Source organism: Anolis sagrei, chromosome 2 (genome assembly GCF_037176765.1).
Source record: "Anolis sagrei isolate rAnoSag1 chromosome 2, rAnoSag1.mat, whole genome shotgun sequence".
Taxonomy (NCBI): Eukaryota; Metazoa; Chordata; class Lepidosauria; order Squamata; family Dactyloidae; genus Anolis; species Anolis sagrei.
Genome location: NC_090022.1, coordinates 191,537,840 through 191,553,214, shown reverse-complemented (window position 1 = coordinate 191,553,214; position 15,375 = coordinate 191,537,840). Strand labels below are relative to the sequence as shown.

At 42.2% G+C, this 15,375-nt stretch overlaps 1 protein-coding gene and 1 long non-coding RNA gene across 2 annotated transcripts in view; both read right to left on the bottom strand.

The window, feature by feature from the left end:
• LOC137096117 (uncharacterized) overlaps positions 1-15,375 on the bottom strand; it is a 337,069-nt gene that overhangs the window by 36,517 nt on the left and 285,177 nt on the right. The gene's annotated exons all lie outside the window — the stretch shown is intronic.
• The window catches only part of MARCHF9 (membrane associated ring-CH-type finger 9), an 87,374-nt gene continuing 72,162 nt past the window's right edge, over positions 164-15,375 (bottom strand). The window contains exon 4 of the mRNA XM_060762831.2: positions 164-1,095. Coding sequence (XP_060618814.2) covers positions 767-1,095 — 329 coding nt within the window. The 3' untranslated portion in view covers positions 164-766. The remainder of the gene's footprint in view (positions 1,096-15,375) is intronic.

The window sequence follows — 15,375 nt, the reverse complement described above, 5'->3', positions numbered from 1 at the left end:
AAGGAAACTTCACAATGCAGTTGAAAGACACCTATTTGTAGTACATAAATGATTATTTCTCCTTCCTCAGGAGAGAGAAAACACTGGGGAGGGCAAGAAGAAAACTAATTTTCATGCATGAAATTAAAGACGAAGTGTACAGGTATCTTATTGCGAAATGCCGTTTTGCTTTAAGAAACATGTTTATTGCACCATAATTTTTTTTGGATGGGTAAAAGTTCAAAATTTCTCTGGTTGGCGTCTCCTGGGCAGAGAGAAACCAATGGGATGGGTGGAAAGGCATGGGTCATCTGGCAGAATTTCCATCGAAAGATGAGGTAAAAATGTTTTCAAATTTCTGGGCCAGTTGGCACCACAACGCATCCAGAAGGACCCCTAAGAAGGGGCTTTTAAAAAAACCCCAAATAAATAAAACCCCGTCACACTTCCAAGGAATCTAGTCATAACAAGGCGAGCTGGGAGGAGGGGGGTCTCTCCTTTCACCACAAGCCTGGATGGAGAGGGGAAAAAATAATTCACATTGATGGGAGGGAAGGAAGGTGCAACCCAGTTGAGGCACTCCCCACGCACAATGAGGAAGAGGCGGGCGGCGGGGTCTGCGGCAACACCACCGATCCAGGGACCTCCTGCGTCGGATAGTATACAGCGTGTGGCCAACCCCGTAGGGGCTCGAAACGGAGTCTGGGCAGAAGGGAAGAAACGGGCTTCTTCCTTCCCTGGGCGCCGTGGGGCCTCTCCCGCTCGGCAAAGGCCCCGTAGGCTGTTATTATACAGTCGTCACCCTCATGACAACCTCGCGGCTGGAGCCGGAGCCCCCGCGATGTTCGTTTGGCCGCAGGTGGCTGAGAATGTGCAGAATCGTGTAGCCACAGTGATGGTTCAAAATAGTCCTAACCCGCTGGCCCCGCTGGGAGGTCCGCTCACTCCCTGAGGAAGGGTTCGTCCGTGAATTCCGCCCGCCGGGCTTTGTGCTCCCACCAAGGGGCTCCCCCAGGTCCTTGGCCTTGTCGTAGTTCAGCACCTTCCACTGCTGGTTCACCGCCTGCCAGCGCTTGAATATTCGATACACCGAGGAGCCCTCGTGGATAATCAGACCTGAGGAGGGAAAGAAAGAGAAGTCAAGTCGTTGCCAGGGGACAAGCAACATCATGGATGACTGGATGAGAGTGCTTAAACATGTGAAACGCCCAATGTAGGACCCCGGTTGCACAGCGAGTTAAACCCCTGTGCTGGCAGGACTGAAGACCGACAGATCGCAGGTTCGAATCTAAGGAGAGTGCGGATGAGCTCCCTCTATCAGCTCCAGCTCCTCATGCGGGGACATGAGAGAAGCCTCCCACAAGAATGATAAAACATCAAAAACATCTGGGCATCCCCTGGGCAATATCCTTGCAGACGGCCAATTCTATCACACCAAAAGCGACTTGCAGTTTCTCAAGTCGCTCCTGACATGACCAAAAAAACAAACAAACACATGGCTGTTTTGATTCTTTTCAAAAAATATATTGAGATTTTTTTTCATAAATGAATAAATTAAATAGTTAAATGAGGGGAGAAAGTGATATAGGATAGGATGGTGTGGGGATAGAGGGAGAAAGAAAAATAAAATAAAATTAATAACATTAAAAATGGCTGTTTTAGTTCTTTTGAACTTACAAGGAATTCAGACAAAGCTATGAGAACTCTGGGAACGAAATGTATCAGTAAGGCTTCAGTTTCATTCAACATTTCAAAACACCAACTTGGTCACTCTTCAGTTCCCAAATATTCAATAAGTCACCAAGAATGCATCCACATTGCAGAATTATAGCAGTTTCACACCATTTTGTTATTACAGAGCAGTGTTATGGAATCATGTTTATTTGGAATTGAGCAAAGTATTTGCCTTCTCTACCAAAAGGGTGCTCAAATGATAAATTCTATGGTTGCATAGAACTGAGCCATGGCAGTTAAAGTGATATCAACCTGCATTAATTCTACAGTGTAGATGTACCCAAAGGTGTCTGCAACCCTGCAAAAATAAAGACCATCCTCTCTAGCACATCAGCTTAAAACACACTGATCTTTAACTTGTTGGCCATCTCTCAACTACTGTAATCTTCCCCTCTCTCATCTTCCATCATCTTAACTCCATTCAGTGCTTTGGCTCCAAAACCAACCTTTTGAAACCCCTTAACCAGCCTGGGGAGTAATGTTCACAGTATTTTCAGTTTAAAATACAGATACGTATTGGGTCTTTTTTGTTTTGTTTTGGGGTGAAGTGGCTGAAGACTACTTTCTTACATCTGATCTGATTTCTTGTCTCATTCAAAAGCCCTCCCCTTCTCTTCTGTAGTGTCCCTCCCCTTGTTTCTGTTGTTTCTGAGGGCATAAGCCATACTTCACTCTTTTGGACTATGTTGTATGTCTAATGGCACTGAATGTTTGCCATGTATATGTGCATTATAATCTGTCTTGAGTCCCCTGCTGGGTGAAAAGGGCAGAATATAAATACTGTAAATAATAAATAATTAATAAATATATCTCCCAGAATCCCACCACGAGCTGCAGGGTCCAAAACCATGATCTCACACATGCCTGTCCTTCATCCTTGTTGGACTGCCTCCCAGAGCCCCTGTGTGATGCTATTCTCTTGGCTTCCTTCAAATCCTTTCCAAAATCTTTATGGGCATAACCTTATGGTTCCAGCGCCCTAGTCTTAACCTGTAAACAAGTTTTCAAGACCATGTAATGGAAATCGTGGCATATATTCTCCTCCTTTGAACTTCAGCCTGTAAGCTCCTTAGGGGAAATGATCCGTCCTCTTGCATGTCTTGCATGCCATGAACACTGTTGTACAATACAGCTAAATGAAAGAATGAACAAATAAATTAGACAGGGTGAAAGGTTGATCGACTGGGATGCATGTCCTTCCATTTCCACCTCCAGCTGGAATTTATCACTCTGACACTAAGCACCCACAACACCAGAGTCATTTATCTTCTGCAAGTGTGTGTATCCATGCTATTTCCACACAGAGCCAGCATGTTGCATTTGGATATGGCAATCCAAACTGATGTGCCTCGCTCAGCCATAAAGCTTATTCACAAGGTCACACTACCAGACCACCAAATCTATTTTTCAGACCTCTTAAATGAGAAAACAACATGAATACTCTGCAACACATACTAATTATAATAGGAAAGGAATTCAATTAAAAATAATCAATAAACCCAGTGCTTGCCAGAACCAATGATACAGTAATCCTTCCAAATTCCCTCCAATGATATAGCCATCTATAAAGGATCCCCATATAATCTAACACTAAATATCAATATATATCACACCGCTGCCACCACTATAAATGAATACGCGATATCAATCCCGCCACTGGCACCAATTATAACGTATATAATATAATATATCCCTCAGCTGATCACCACTGTAAAGGATTATACGTAATGTCACACCACTGGACACCAGTACGAAGGAGATATCACAACCAGTGACACGAGGCTAGAGGCTTATTGATAATATGTCTGGGCAGGATGGTTCTTCCCCCAAAGATTCACTTTTTCCTCAAAAATCCTACTCCTGTGCCTCCAATTTGGTAGTGAGATGTATATAGATGTGTGTAATGGTAGAGTGAACACTGCTTGTCTTTTAGTCTTCTTTTGGTTTAAAGCTGCCACCAACCCAAGTTGCCTTAGGATTTTTAAAATGAGTTTTTGAGGTAAACTTTTCCCACTTCTGCCAACATTAGTCTTCCCCTAGCTCCCAGAATGACTGTTTGGATAAGAGGCCTTTCTGTACTGTCAGGATGTTGCAGATGCTGGAATTATCACAAAGGATTAATAATGGATTGAGGAATGATAGAGACCTTTTTGAAAGTTAAATAGAAAAAGATTTATTTATAAAAACAGACAACTAACTACTTCTGAGAGGTACAAAACGCTTGACCTGTTACAAAAATACTTTAGCTTGATGGTTGCTAGAATGAGTTTCTTCAATTAGTTACATACAGAGCTAATCAAACAGATCTAGCTGCTAGTAACAAATATTCCTCACCCTACTTCAGAGAAATAGTAATGAATTTCTGACTAACCTATCCTAGGTAGTCCCCTGAGTTATCAGCTAACTCTCCCCAGAGTTCTTCCTGCTAACTAACTCAGCTTAGAGAGCTAATCTCTTGTGTTATCTCCCACAAGAAATCAAGTTGCAGCCTGACCTTTCCTGTCAGCTAATTAGCCCCTGTCTGACACAGACACTCTCTCCCTGAAAACCTAGTTTCAAAAACACTTCTTCTCCCGCCAGCTCCCAGTTCTCAACTCCACAGAAGCTGAAATCTTTCCCCTCCTAAGACTTGGCTCCTCCCATCTGCTCTAACCAATCCCAGGAGACCTCAAACTCCTCCCATCTTCAATCTATCCTCACTCAAGATGGCTGCTTCCCCGGCATACACTCCCAAAATGGAGGTTTGCCATACTGTTATCCAGACTTCCTTTCCGGCCTACTAGGTAAGGTTCACTACATCAGGGGTCCTCAAACTTTTTAAACAGAGGGCCAGGTCACAGTTCCTCAAACTGTTGGAGGACCGGATAGTAATTTGAAAAATACACGAATGAATTCCTATGCACACTGCACATATCTTATTTGTAGTGTTCAAAAAACCACTTAAAAACAATACAATAATTAAAATGAAGAACAATTTTAACAAATATAAACTTATTAGTATTTCAATGGGAAGTGTGGGCCTGCTTTTGGCTGATGAGGTAGGATTGTTGTTGTTGTTGATGTGTGCTTTCAAGTAATTTCAGACTTATGTTGACCCTGAGCGAGGGCAAGGTAAATGACCTTGGAGGGCCGGATCCGGACCTCGGGCCTTAGTTTGAGGACCCCTGCACTACACCATCCCTCCACATTCATTGGGTTTGGGGTCGCAAGATCTTCATGAAAGTAGAATAATAGATTCTTAGAGTTGGAAGAGATCTTGTGGGTCATCCAGTCCAACCCCCTGCCAAGAAGCATGAAAATTGCATTAAAAGCAACCCCCGACAGATGGCCATCCAGCCTCTGTTTGAAAGCCTCCAAAGAAGGAGCCTCCATCACACTCCGAGGCAGAGAGTTCCACTGCTGAACAGCTCTCACAGTCAGGAAGTCCTTTCTAATGTTCAGGTGGAATCTCCTTTCCTGTAGTTTGCAGCCAGCAACAGAAAACAATCTCACTCTCTCCTCCCTATGACTGGCCCTCAAAACAATAGCATGAAAACACAAAATACACCATATATTTTTTTAAAATCTGAACTAATCAATAGCTGCCAGTTTGAGCAATAGGCAGATAACCTTTTGTATGAGGATATCTATTCATGTGATGGTCTGCATAGATTATGTCTGTAATGGATTTTTTTAAAACGGTGGATGTGTTTTGCAAAATTAATAAAAGAAAGCCTACTGAAAAAAAGGACTTCTACATCCAAACCTCTTTGCATGCTAAAACTCTGCATGCCCCAATGTGTTATAAATATCATCTTCCACCTGGTCACCACCCAAATGACAATCAATTGAGCTCCTGCCATCCCCTACCGCGGGTCATTACCATGCGCCACGTGTCCCTCCTGAATCAATGGGAAATGGAAAAGTCATTCATTCATTTCCCAATGACAGCACGCGGCCCTCTTCCCATAAGAGCCTGGCTGTTATCATTCCGTCTCGCCAGAGCTCGTTTGTCAGTGCCACAAAGGCGATTCGCTCTCTTTAGTGAATGTCATCAGCCACATATATATATATGGGTAAAAAAACAATGTTTCCAGTCCAATTGAGAGTGTGTAGCTAAGAGGTAAAATTTCCAGCCAACTTCTCAACAGCCCTCCAGCAAAGACAACCACAATTAACCAAGCCTTAATTATGCATCCTCCCAGGCAACCATGTATGACACCACTGACACAAACATGTGACATGAAAGATGCCAGCAGTCCTCTTACTCGGACACACAATAAGGGAAATGAACAAGATCACCTGCCCACTGACTGGTGGGTTCAACAGTTAGTCATATTTTGTAATCTAAGGTATTATGCTGGTAGGGACTCAAGTCAGGTTTGTGCTTTTTAAAAACTGGTTTTGGATTTTTGTTGCATTTTTGCATGTTTTAATTGTTACGGTGCATAAGGAGACTTTGTTCATGGGGCATTAAAAAGAAAACAGGCAGAGTGAAATACACCTATGAAATGATGACATAACATAGGTGTAGAGCTGGAATATTATTTTAAGAAACCAATTTGTTATTCATTGTTTATTTATACATTTGAAGTTGTTTATTTGAAGAGCAATATGTTATTCACTAGTGTATTACTGCAAGGCAGATGCTCTATTATATGTCTTTCAAAGTAGCATGCTACAGGTTCGGAGGCTGCTTCGAAAGCCTTCCTTCCAAGCTCCAGGTAGCTGTCCAGGGACTTTTGTTCCTAGAAGCTGAGGACCCTTTTTACAGCTCTATATCACAGAATATCAAGGCAGAAAATCCCACATTATCTGAGATAACCCAGTTCAAAACAGATATTGTGGGATTTTCTGCCTTGATATTCTGGGATATAGGGCTGCGTGGAAGGGCCCTAAGAGTCCTTTGCAGTTGTGCTTTGAATGCAAAGGAATACATCTGCATGTCCTTTGGGAGAGCCACTACCAGCAACTGTCTCTAGTCAAGGACCACCAAATATATACCTCTTTGGGTGGTACTGAACTCTAGTTCCCAGTTAAGCAGCCTAGCCAAGGGGCCAGCATTGGATTTTATAGATTCTTGACCTGGGACAGATTTGCCAGCGCTGTTCTATTCAAGTAGATGGACCTGTCCTTGTTGGAAATCGCAACCTTCTACAAGCCTCCTCTGCAATAATAATAATAATAATAATAATCATCATCATCATCATCATCTATATAAATAAAAATGTAATGTTCGTTTGTGGGATTAATAGAACTCAAAAACCACTAGACGAATTGACACCAAATTTGGACACAAGACACCTAACAACCCAATGTATGTCCTTCACTCATAAAAACACTGAAAAACACAGCAGAAGGGACTTAAAAGCCCCCAAAAGCTAAATGGCAATACAGTAAAAAGGGAAGGAAGAGGGAGGGAAGGGAGAAAAAAAATGAATGAATGAATGACAGAAAGAAATAAAGTAAGAAAGAAAGAAAGAAAGAAAGAAAGGGGGGAAAAGAAGGAAAGAGAGAAGGAAGCATGGAAGTAAAGAGAGAAAGAAGGAAGGAAGGAAGGAAGGAAGGAAGGAAGGAAGGAAGGAAGGAAGGAAGGAGAGAAAGAGGGAGGGAAGTTAGAGAAAGAAGGAAGGAGAGAAGGAAAGAAAAAAGGGAAAGAAGGAAGGAAATAGAGAGCAAAGGAAGGAGGGAGGAAAGAGGGAGGGAAGGAAAGAGGGAGGGAAAGGAAAAAAGGAAAGAGAGAAGGAAGAAAAGAGAGACAGCAGAAGAGAAAGAAAAGGGGGAAAGAAGAAACGAGATAGAGAAGGAAGGAAGAAGAGAAGGAAAGACGGGAAGGAAGGAAAGAGGGAGTGAAGGTTGGAGTGAAAGAAGGAGAGAAAGAGGGAAGATTGGCCACAGCAACGCGTGGCGGGTACAGCTAGTAATAATAATAATAATCTTTATTTAATACCCCGCTACCATCTCCCCAATGGGGACTTGGGGTGGCTTACATGAGCCAAGCCCAACAGCATATTACAATAAAGTAAAACCAAAACAGAATAACAACACAGCAAAATACATACAACATATGAGTACAAAAACAATAAGCTAAATCATACACAGTAAGATAAAATAACATAACATAACAATGAGTGGGCCACATGTGCAAGATAAAAACTAAAATACTAAAAATACTTAAATCAGGATGAGATAGGGATGGAGCAGATTGCTTGTGGGGAAGAAACTCTTAAAGGAACGGGGTCATAAATATAGACCTTCATACAGGTGGGGAAACATACTCTGGACAAAAACCGTTGAGGGGGAGCAACTGTGTATGATAATATGGCTACTCTCCAAAAGCGCTAGTTATTTCCTATGTACTTAAATTGTGATTGCTTACTATATTGTATGTATATATGTTGATACGCAGTTTCCCCTTAACTCTATGTTGTTTGGGGTTGTGGGAGGGACTACAGACCACATGACCAGATCTGGGACTATTCAGACTGAGACTCCATTTTAGAAGCCAGTTTGCATCAGAAGCTGTACAGTTTATGAAGTCAGCAGTGTTGGTGTGCAGTTGGCAGTGTCAGTATGCTGCAGTGTATAGTCAGTCTTTACTGAATCAATGTTCAGTAATGTATTAGAGCAGTGGTTCTCAACTCTCCTAATGCCACGTCCCCTTAATACAGTTCCTCATGTTGTTGTGACCCCCAACCATAAAATTATTTTCATTGCTACTTCATAAGTGTAATTTTGCTACTTATGAATCATAATGTAAATATTTGATATGCAAGGTGTATTTTTATCCACTGGACCAAGTTTGGCACAAATATCCGATACACCCACATTTTAATACTGGTGGGGTTGGGGGAAATTGATTTTGTCATTTGGGAGCTGTAGTTGCTGGGATTTATAGTTCACCTACAATCAAAGAGCATTCTGAATTCCATCAACTATGGAACTGAACCAAATTTGGCACACAGAATTCCCATGACCAACAGAAAATAATACAAGGGTTTGGTGAACATTGACCTTGAGTTTTGGAGTTGTAGTTCACCTACATCCAATGAGCACTGAGGACTCAAACAATGATTGATCTGGACCAAACTTGGCACGAATACTCAATAAGCCTAAATGTGAACACTGGTGGAGTTTGGGGAAAACAGACCTTGGCATTTCGGATTTGTAGTTGCAGGGATTTAAAGTTCACCTACAATCAAAGAGCACTCTGAACACCACCAACAATATAATTGAATCAAACTTCCCACACAGAACCTCCATGACCAACAAAAAATACTGTTTTCTGATGGTCTTTGGCAACTCCTCTGACAACCCCTCACGAGCCCCCAGGGGTCCTGACCCCCAGGTTGTGAAACACTGTATTACACTGAAGAGAGTGTTAGTCTGTATGCAACAAAAAAGAGACTGAAACAGAACGCTTTAAACTATCAACCAATAAGAAATGTACCTCTATGCTTATGTGAAATTTGTAAGTAAATCAACTATCTTACTTTTAACAAAAACTACTTATTTTGCTATCTTGAGAGCATGATTTAAAAACTAATATATTTATGGGAGAGTAGATTTTTTGGAGCAACAGAACTAATACTCCTGAAGATCTGCTATATATTTTGTGTATTGGCATATCTTTGTTCCTAACAGTTCAGAGAGATAACAAGATATATCAGTCTAACAACTGAGAAGCCTAATTTGCCTTGCATGAATACTAGTGGATATTTACCACTAAGGAGAAGATTCACTTGAATGAGTATTCAACTCTTCTCAGAAAGATCATACTTTACAAAAAGGTTATGATTATTCCAAATAGTGTAGATGCCAATTAATCTCCAAAAAGGGTCATGCTTCCAAAAGGCTATGGAGATTCCTGTTTTTCCAAAAGGTTAAGATATAAAAGGTCAGGCCTTTCCACAAGTCCTCAGTTTCTTTCTAGAACAGGCTTCTCCAGCCTATAGCCCATAGGCCACATGTGTCCCAGGATGCCTATGAATGCAACCCAACACAAAATTGTAAACTGTTCTGGTTCACTCGATTGTACTGTTCTTGAGTGCAAGCTTCATAGATAACAACAGAATGGAATGAAATAATCAGAATACGTTACGTCTACAATATCAATGTATTATTCGTAATTCGCATTATAATTGCAAACAGTTCAGCCAGAAGACTTGTTTGATGATTTTGGAAGACCCTTTGAATGGGGTGGCACATAATTTGGATTATTATGCAAGGATATTTTTTTTTTTTGCTTATCTGTGGCAGATACCATGAAAATTATGCTCAGACCCCCCCTCCCCCCCTTGGTATTAGTGTATTTTATGTGTAACCCAAGGCAATTCTTCTTCCAGTGTAGCTCAGGGAAGCCAAAAGGTTGGACACCCCTGTTTTAGACTCTATAGTTCTCAAGGGGACTTGGTTCTGCAGCACTTTAACATGTCTCACTCTCTAGAAATCATTTAGGCCCTGAGAAATTGGTATGTTTACTTGTAGAGGATGAACAGAATGACAAACCTAACTTTGTTCAGACAGAATGAAGATGAACCTGCAAGTTAAATAAGTCATAAAATCAGGCAAAGCCAAGCTAAATGTAAATAATACCAGGACCCATCCCTCCCCCTACTTTGAGAAAAATGCAAGTACACACTTATTTTATCCTGTCATTGTTACTGAAACTTCCAAGTCTGATTGGGTTGTAAATAGTGATGAAAATAATGGCTATCACCATCATCATCATCATCATCATCATCATCATCATCATCATCATCATCATCTCCTCATTTTGCCTGCAGTGAAGTATCAAATGACACATCCCCCCTAAGTCAAAGTGCATTATTTTATATGTTTAGGATGCCGCTTCTTAAATTCCTATTCAGGAAATGGAGATGTGTTAGTAAGGAAATTAACCCACTCGGCAAATGGATAATCTCTGAAATTGTTGCCTTTTTTTCTTCATGCTAATAGGGCCAAACTGGATGCGATGGAAGAAGACTTGCTTGTTCAAATTTGGGTGTATATGCAGAATAGAGTAGGAGCATTTTCCCATATATTTGGGTGGGCTTCAGTATAGCCATAAATCTTCAGTACAGCCCTAAGTATATTTACTCAGAAGTCCCTCTGAGCTTTCTTGGGCTCACTTAGGGCCCTTCCACACAGCCATATAACCCAGAATATCAAGGCAGGAAATCCCACACTATCTGCTTTGAACTGGAACATATGGCAGTGTGGACTCAGATAACCCAGTCCAAAGCAGATATTGTGGGATTTCCTGCCATGATGTTCTGGTTTATATGTATGTGTGGAAGGACCCTTACTAGTTACTTACTAAATCTGATTAGGACTGTACCAATAGCAGAAGGAGCAAATCAATATTCAAGGCAGCCACACTAGCTCTTTCATAGAAAAGGTGACCTAGCTTTTTATGGCTCATTAGTGTCCCAATGGATTAGAACAATAAATAAATACCAAAAAATGGCCTGGAGCATTGCGATGGAGTAACACATAGCCATTGCTCCTCTTGCTATATTTGGTTCAAAGGGCTCAGGTGGACACGCACATAGGCATTCATGTACTTGAAAAATAAGAGATTTAATAGACTTTAAAACACTTTTCAAAATTGCTCCAGGCCTTCAGGGAAAGGGTAGCATATCTACGTTGTGCATTTGGTTGAATATCTGCCCCTCATTCATAGTGTCAACAAAACACAGCCATGGATAGTTTATCAGTACTGGCCATGCTTCTGATGCAAGATAATTTTTTTAAAAAATTAGAACCCTACAATTGCCTAGCTAGCATGCCTGGGGATTCTAGGGGTTGTACTCTCCCCCCCCCCCCAAAATAGCTCTTGTTCTGAGTCTTGGTGAGTTTTCCGGGCTGTATGGCTATGTTCCAGAAGCATTCCCTCCTGATGTTTCTCCCACATCTATGGCAGGCACCCTCAGAGGTTGTAAGGTCTGTTGGGAACTAGGCAAATGAGGTTTATATATCTGTGGAGTGCCCAGGTTAGGAGAAAGAACTCTTGTCTGTTTGAGGCAAGTGTGAATGTTGCAGTTGGCCACCTTGATTCGCATTTAATGGCCTTGCAGATTCAAAGACTGGCTGGTTGCTGCCTGGGGAATTCTTTGTTGGGAGGTGTTAGCTGGCCCCAATTGATTCAGCTCTGGTTCTGATAATTAACAGGATTTTGTGATGACCCAGTGGAAGAAAGTATGGCATTAAAGGGGATTAGCCAAATATAGTCTTACTGATGCTAACTAGTTGTCAAGTCTATTTCGTACCTTTCAGGTTCAGTTTCCTTTTCTATAAGGAACTAGCTGTGCCCTGCCACGCGTTGCTGTGGCCTATAGTAAAACTTATCAAAGTTGAGGTAGATATCTGGGCTATTATGAAAGAGAGGTCCCTACCTATTCCTTCCCCCTTTTCCTCCTCCTTTCTCTCCTTTCTTCCTTCTCTACCTCTTTCTTTCTTTCCTTCTTTCACTACTTGGTTTCATCCTTCTCTCTTTCCTTCATTCCCTCCCCCTTTCTTCCTTTGCCTTTCTTCCCTCCCTGTTTGCTTCCTTCTTTCACTTTTTATTTCCTTTTATTTCACCACCATCATAACAATAACAATAATGCTATGCATTGCCTCCGGGACCTGACACCTCTCCCATTCCCCCTAAAAGGGTCTCATAGGAACAATAGCATCATCATCATAATAATAGAGATAACAACCTTTACCCGCCACGTGTTGCTGTGGCCAATCTTCCCTCTTTCTCTCCTTCTTTCCCTCCATCCCTCCCTCCTTCCTTCCTTCCTTCCCATCTTTCCTTCTCCTCTTCTTTCTCTATCTCTTTCCTTCCTTCCCCCTTTTTCTTTCTCTTCTGCTGTCTCTCTTTTCTTTCCTTCCATCTTTCCTTTTCTTTCCTTTTCTTCTTCCTCTAACTTTCCTTCCTTCCCCCTTTTTCTTTACCTCCCTTTCTCTTTCTTCCTTCTTTCCTTCCTTCCTGTCTTTCCTAGATTTTGACAGGGCGGGAAGGGACGGGGTGGGGTTTGGAGGTGGCGTGAAGTAAAAGGAGGTAAGATTGGGGCAGGGGAGTGATGGAGCGTGGGGTTGCGTGTGTGTGTGCGGCAGTGGGGGGAGTGATGGAGCGTGGGGTTGCGTGTGTGTGTGCGGCGGCGGGGGGAGTGGGGTTGCGTGTGTGTGTGCGGCAGCGGGGGGAGTGGGGTTGCATGTGTGTGCGGCGGTGGGGGGAGTGATGGAGCGTGGGGTTGCGTGTGTGTGTGTGGCGGCGGGGGGAGTGGGGTTGTGTGTGTGTGTGCGGCAGGGTGTGTGTGTGTGCAGGAAGCGGTGCAGCGGGGCTTGGAGTGGGCATGGTTTCCGCAGAGGGAACGTTGGCCGGAAAGCCATGTGCGCGCGCCAGGGAACTTGCGGCTGGGCGCCAATGCGCATGCTCAGTTGTTTTGCCATTTTGTGAGCGAGTTGTTGTGTTGTTTTTCATTTTGAGTAGATATGTTTGTACCTTGTGGGTTGTGTTATGGATATGGGAATTTTGGTTAAGTTTCGTTGGGGTTTTTTTGAGTTTTGTTCTTTTGCCATTTTGTGAGTGTGTTGCTGTGTTGTTTTTCATTTTGAGTAGATATGTTTGTACCTTGTGGGTTGTGTTATGGGCACGGGGATTTTGGTTAAGTTTCGTTGGGGGATTTTTGAGTTTTGTTGTTTTGCCATTTTGTGAGTGTGTTGTTGTGTTGTTTTTCATTTTGAGTAGATATGTTTGTACCTTGTGGGTTGTGTTATGGGCACGGGGATTTTAGTTAAGTTTTGTTGGGGGATTTTTGACTTTTGTTGTTTTGCCGTTTTGTGAGTGTGTTGTTGTGTTGTTTTTCATTTTGAGTAGGTATGTTTGTACCTTGTGGGTTGTGTTATGGGCACGGGGATTTTGGTTAAGTTTTGTTGGGGGATTTTTGACTTTTGTTGTTTTGCCGTTTTGTGAGTGTGTTGTTGTGTTGTTTTTCATTTTGAGTAGGTATGTTTGTACCTTGTGGGTTGTGTTATGGGCATGGGGATTTTGGTTAAGTTTTATTGGGGGATTTTTGACTTTTGTTGTTTTGCCGTTTTGTGAGTGTGTTGTTGTGTTGTTTTTCATTTTGAGTAGATATGTTTGTACCTTGTGGGTTGTGTTATGGGCATGGGAATTTTGGTTAAGTTTCGTTGGGGGGTTTTTGAGTTTTGTTTCCTCGTTGGATGCCCCTAACAAATTTATATATATAGATATGAAATAAGGGAAGGAGATTCCATCTGAACATGAGGAAGAACTTCCTGACTGTGAGAGCTGTTCAGCAGTGGAACTCTCTGCCCTGGAATGTGGTGGAGGCTCCTTCTTTGGAAGCTTTTAAACAGAGGCTGGATGGCCATCTGTCAGGGGTGCTTTGAATGCAATATTCCTTCTGCTTGGCAGGGGGTTGGACTGGATGGCCCATGAGGTCTCTTCTAACTCTATGATAGTAAGGAGCCTAAAAAGCAGTATCACGTAGTCCATTGTTGGAAGCAGGATTACCTGTATCCCCCTTTCCCCTGAATTTTTAGACTATGGTTTCCATTACTCCTGCTCCTGACTAGGGATGATTCAGGTTATAATAAAAGTGTCTTGGGGCCCTTTCACACAGCCCTATATCCCAGAATATGAAGGCAGGAAATTCCACAATATCTGCTTTGAACTGGGTTATCTCAGTCCAATTGCCATAGATTCCAGTTCAATGTAGATAATGTGGGACTGTATTCAGCTGTGTGGAAGGGGCCTTTTTGGGAAAGTTGGGTAGAACCTTTGGTCCAAGCAAGCAGGTTTCTCCTTTTGCTGCTTTTGGCCAGAACCTGGTACATAGTGGGTCCTTCCACACAGTCATATAACTCAGAATATTAAGGCAGATAATCCACGATATCTGCTTTGAACTGGATTATCTAAATCCACACTGCTATATAATCCTGTTCAATGATTTTATACAGCTCTGTGGAAGGAGCCAGCTAAGAAGGAGCTTCAAAGTGTTACAGCAACCAAATCATGAGGAAAACACCAGCTTCCGCTATGAATACTTCCCCTTCTGCTCAAGAGGAGTCTTTTGCCAGCCCCTGTCCCCCAAATACCATCTATCTACCATCTTCTTCATCTTTAATGGAAGGAAGCCATGGGAGGAGAAAAAAACCAGAAGGAGTGTAAAAGTAGTACATGTATGAATGTCTTCATCCAAGAATGGTCAGAGACTGTAGGAGGACACAATAATGGGATTGTGAGCACAAAAGCAGTGGATGGCCTGAGAACATCTAAGGCTGAAAGATTGCTGAAGCTAAGAGAGGGAAGGTTGACCTGTGCTTTGGATGGGGGACTCCAAGCAGTGCTACAAGAGAAGGTAATTTTTCCCATTGTTTCACTGTTTAAATTGTTCTATATTTTTAATTGATTTTAATATGTGCTGCCCCCAAGATATAGGAAGATACAGGACCTTCCAAAAAGTAGAAAAAGCACAAATAAAACAATGCTTTGTTTCTTTTATTTCAATTTCTCTTGGAATTTCGAAGTCCTTCAGTGTGGTTTTGTGGCTAACTTCCAGCAGACATTGCCCACAGAGTCGCATTAAGAGGACCTAGAGATCCATGGAGAGACCATATTAATGAAAACAGCTAATAACACTATGTAACACAATTTTTGTTCCTGGG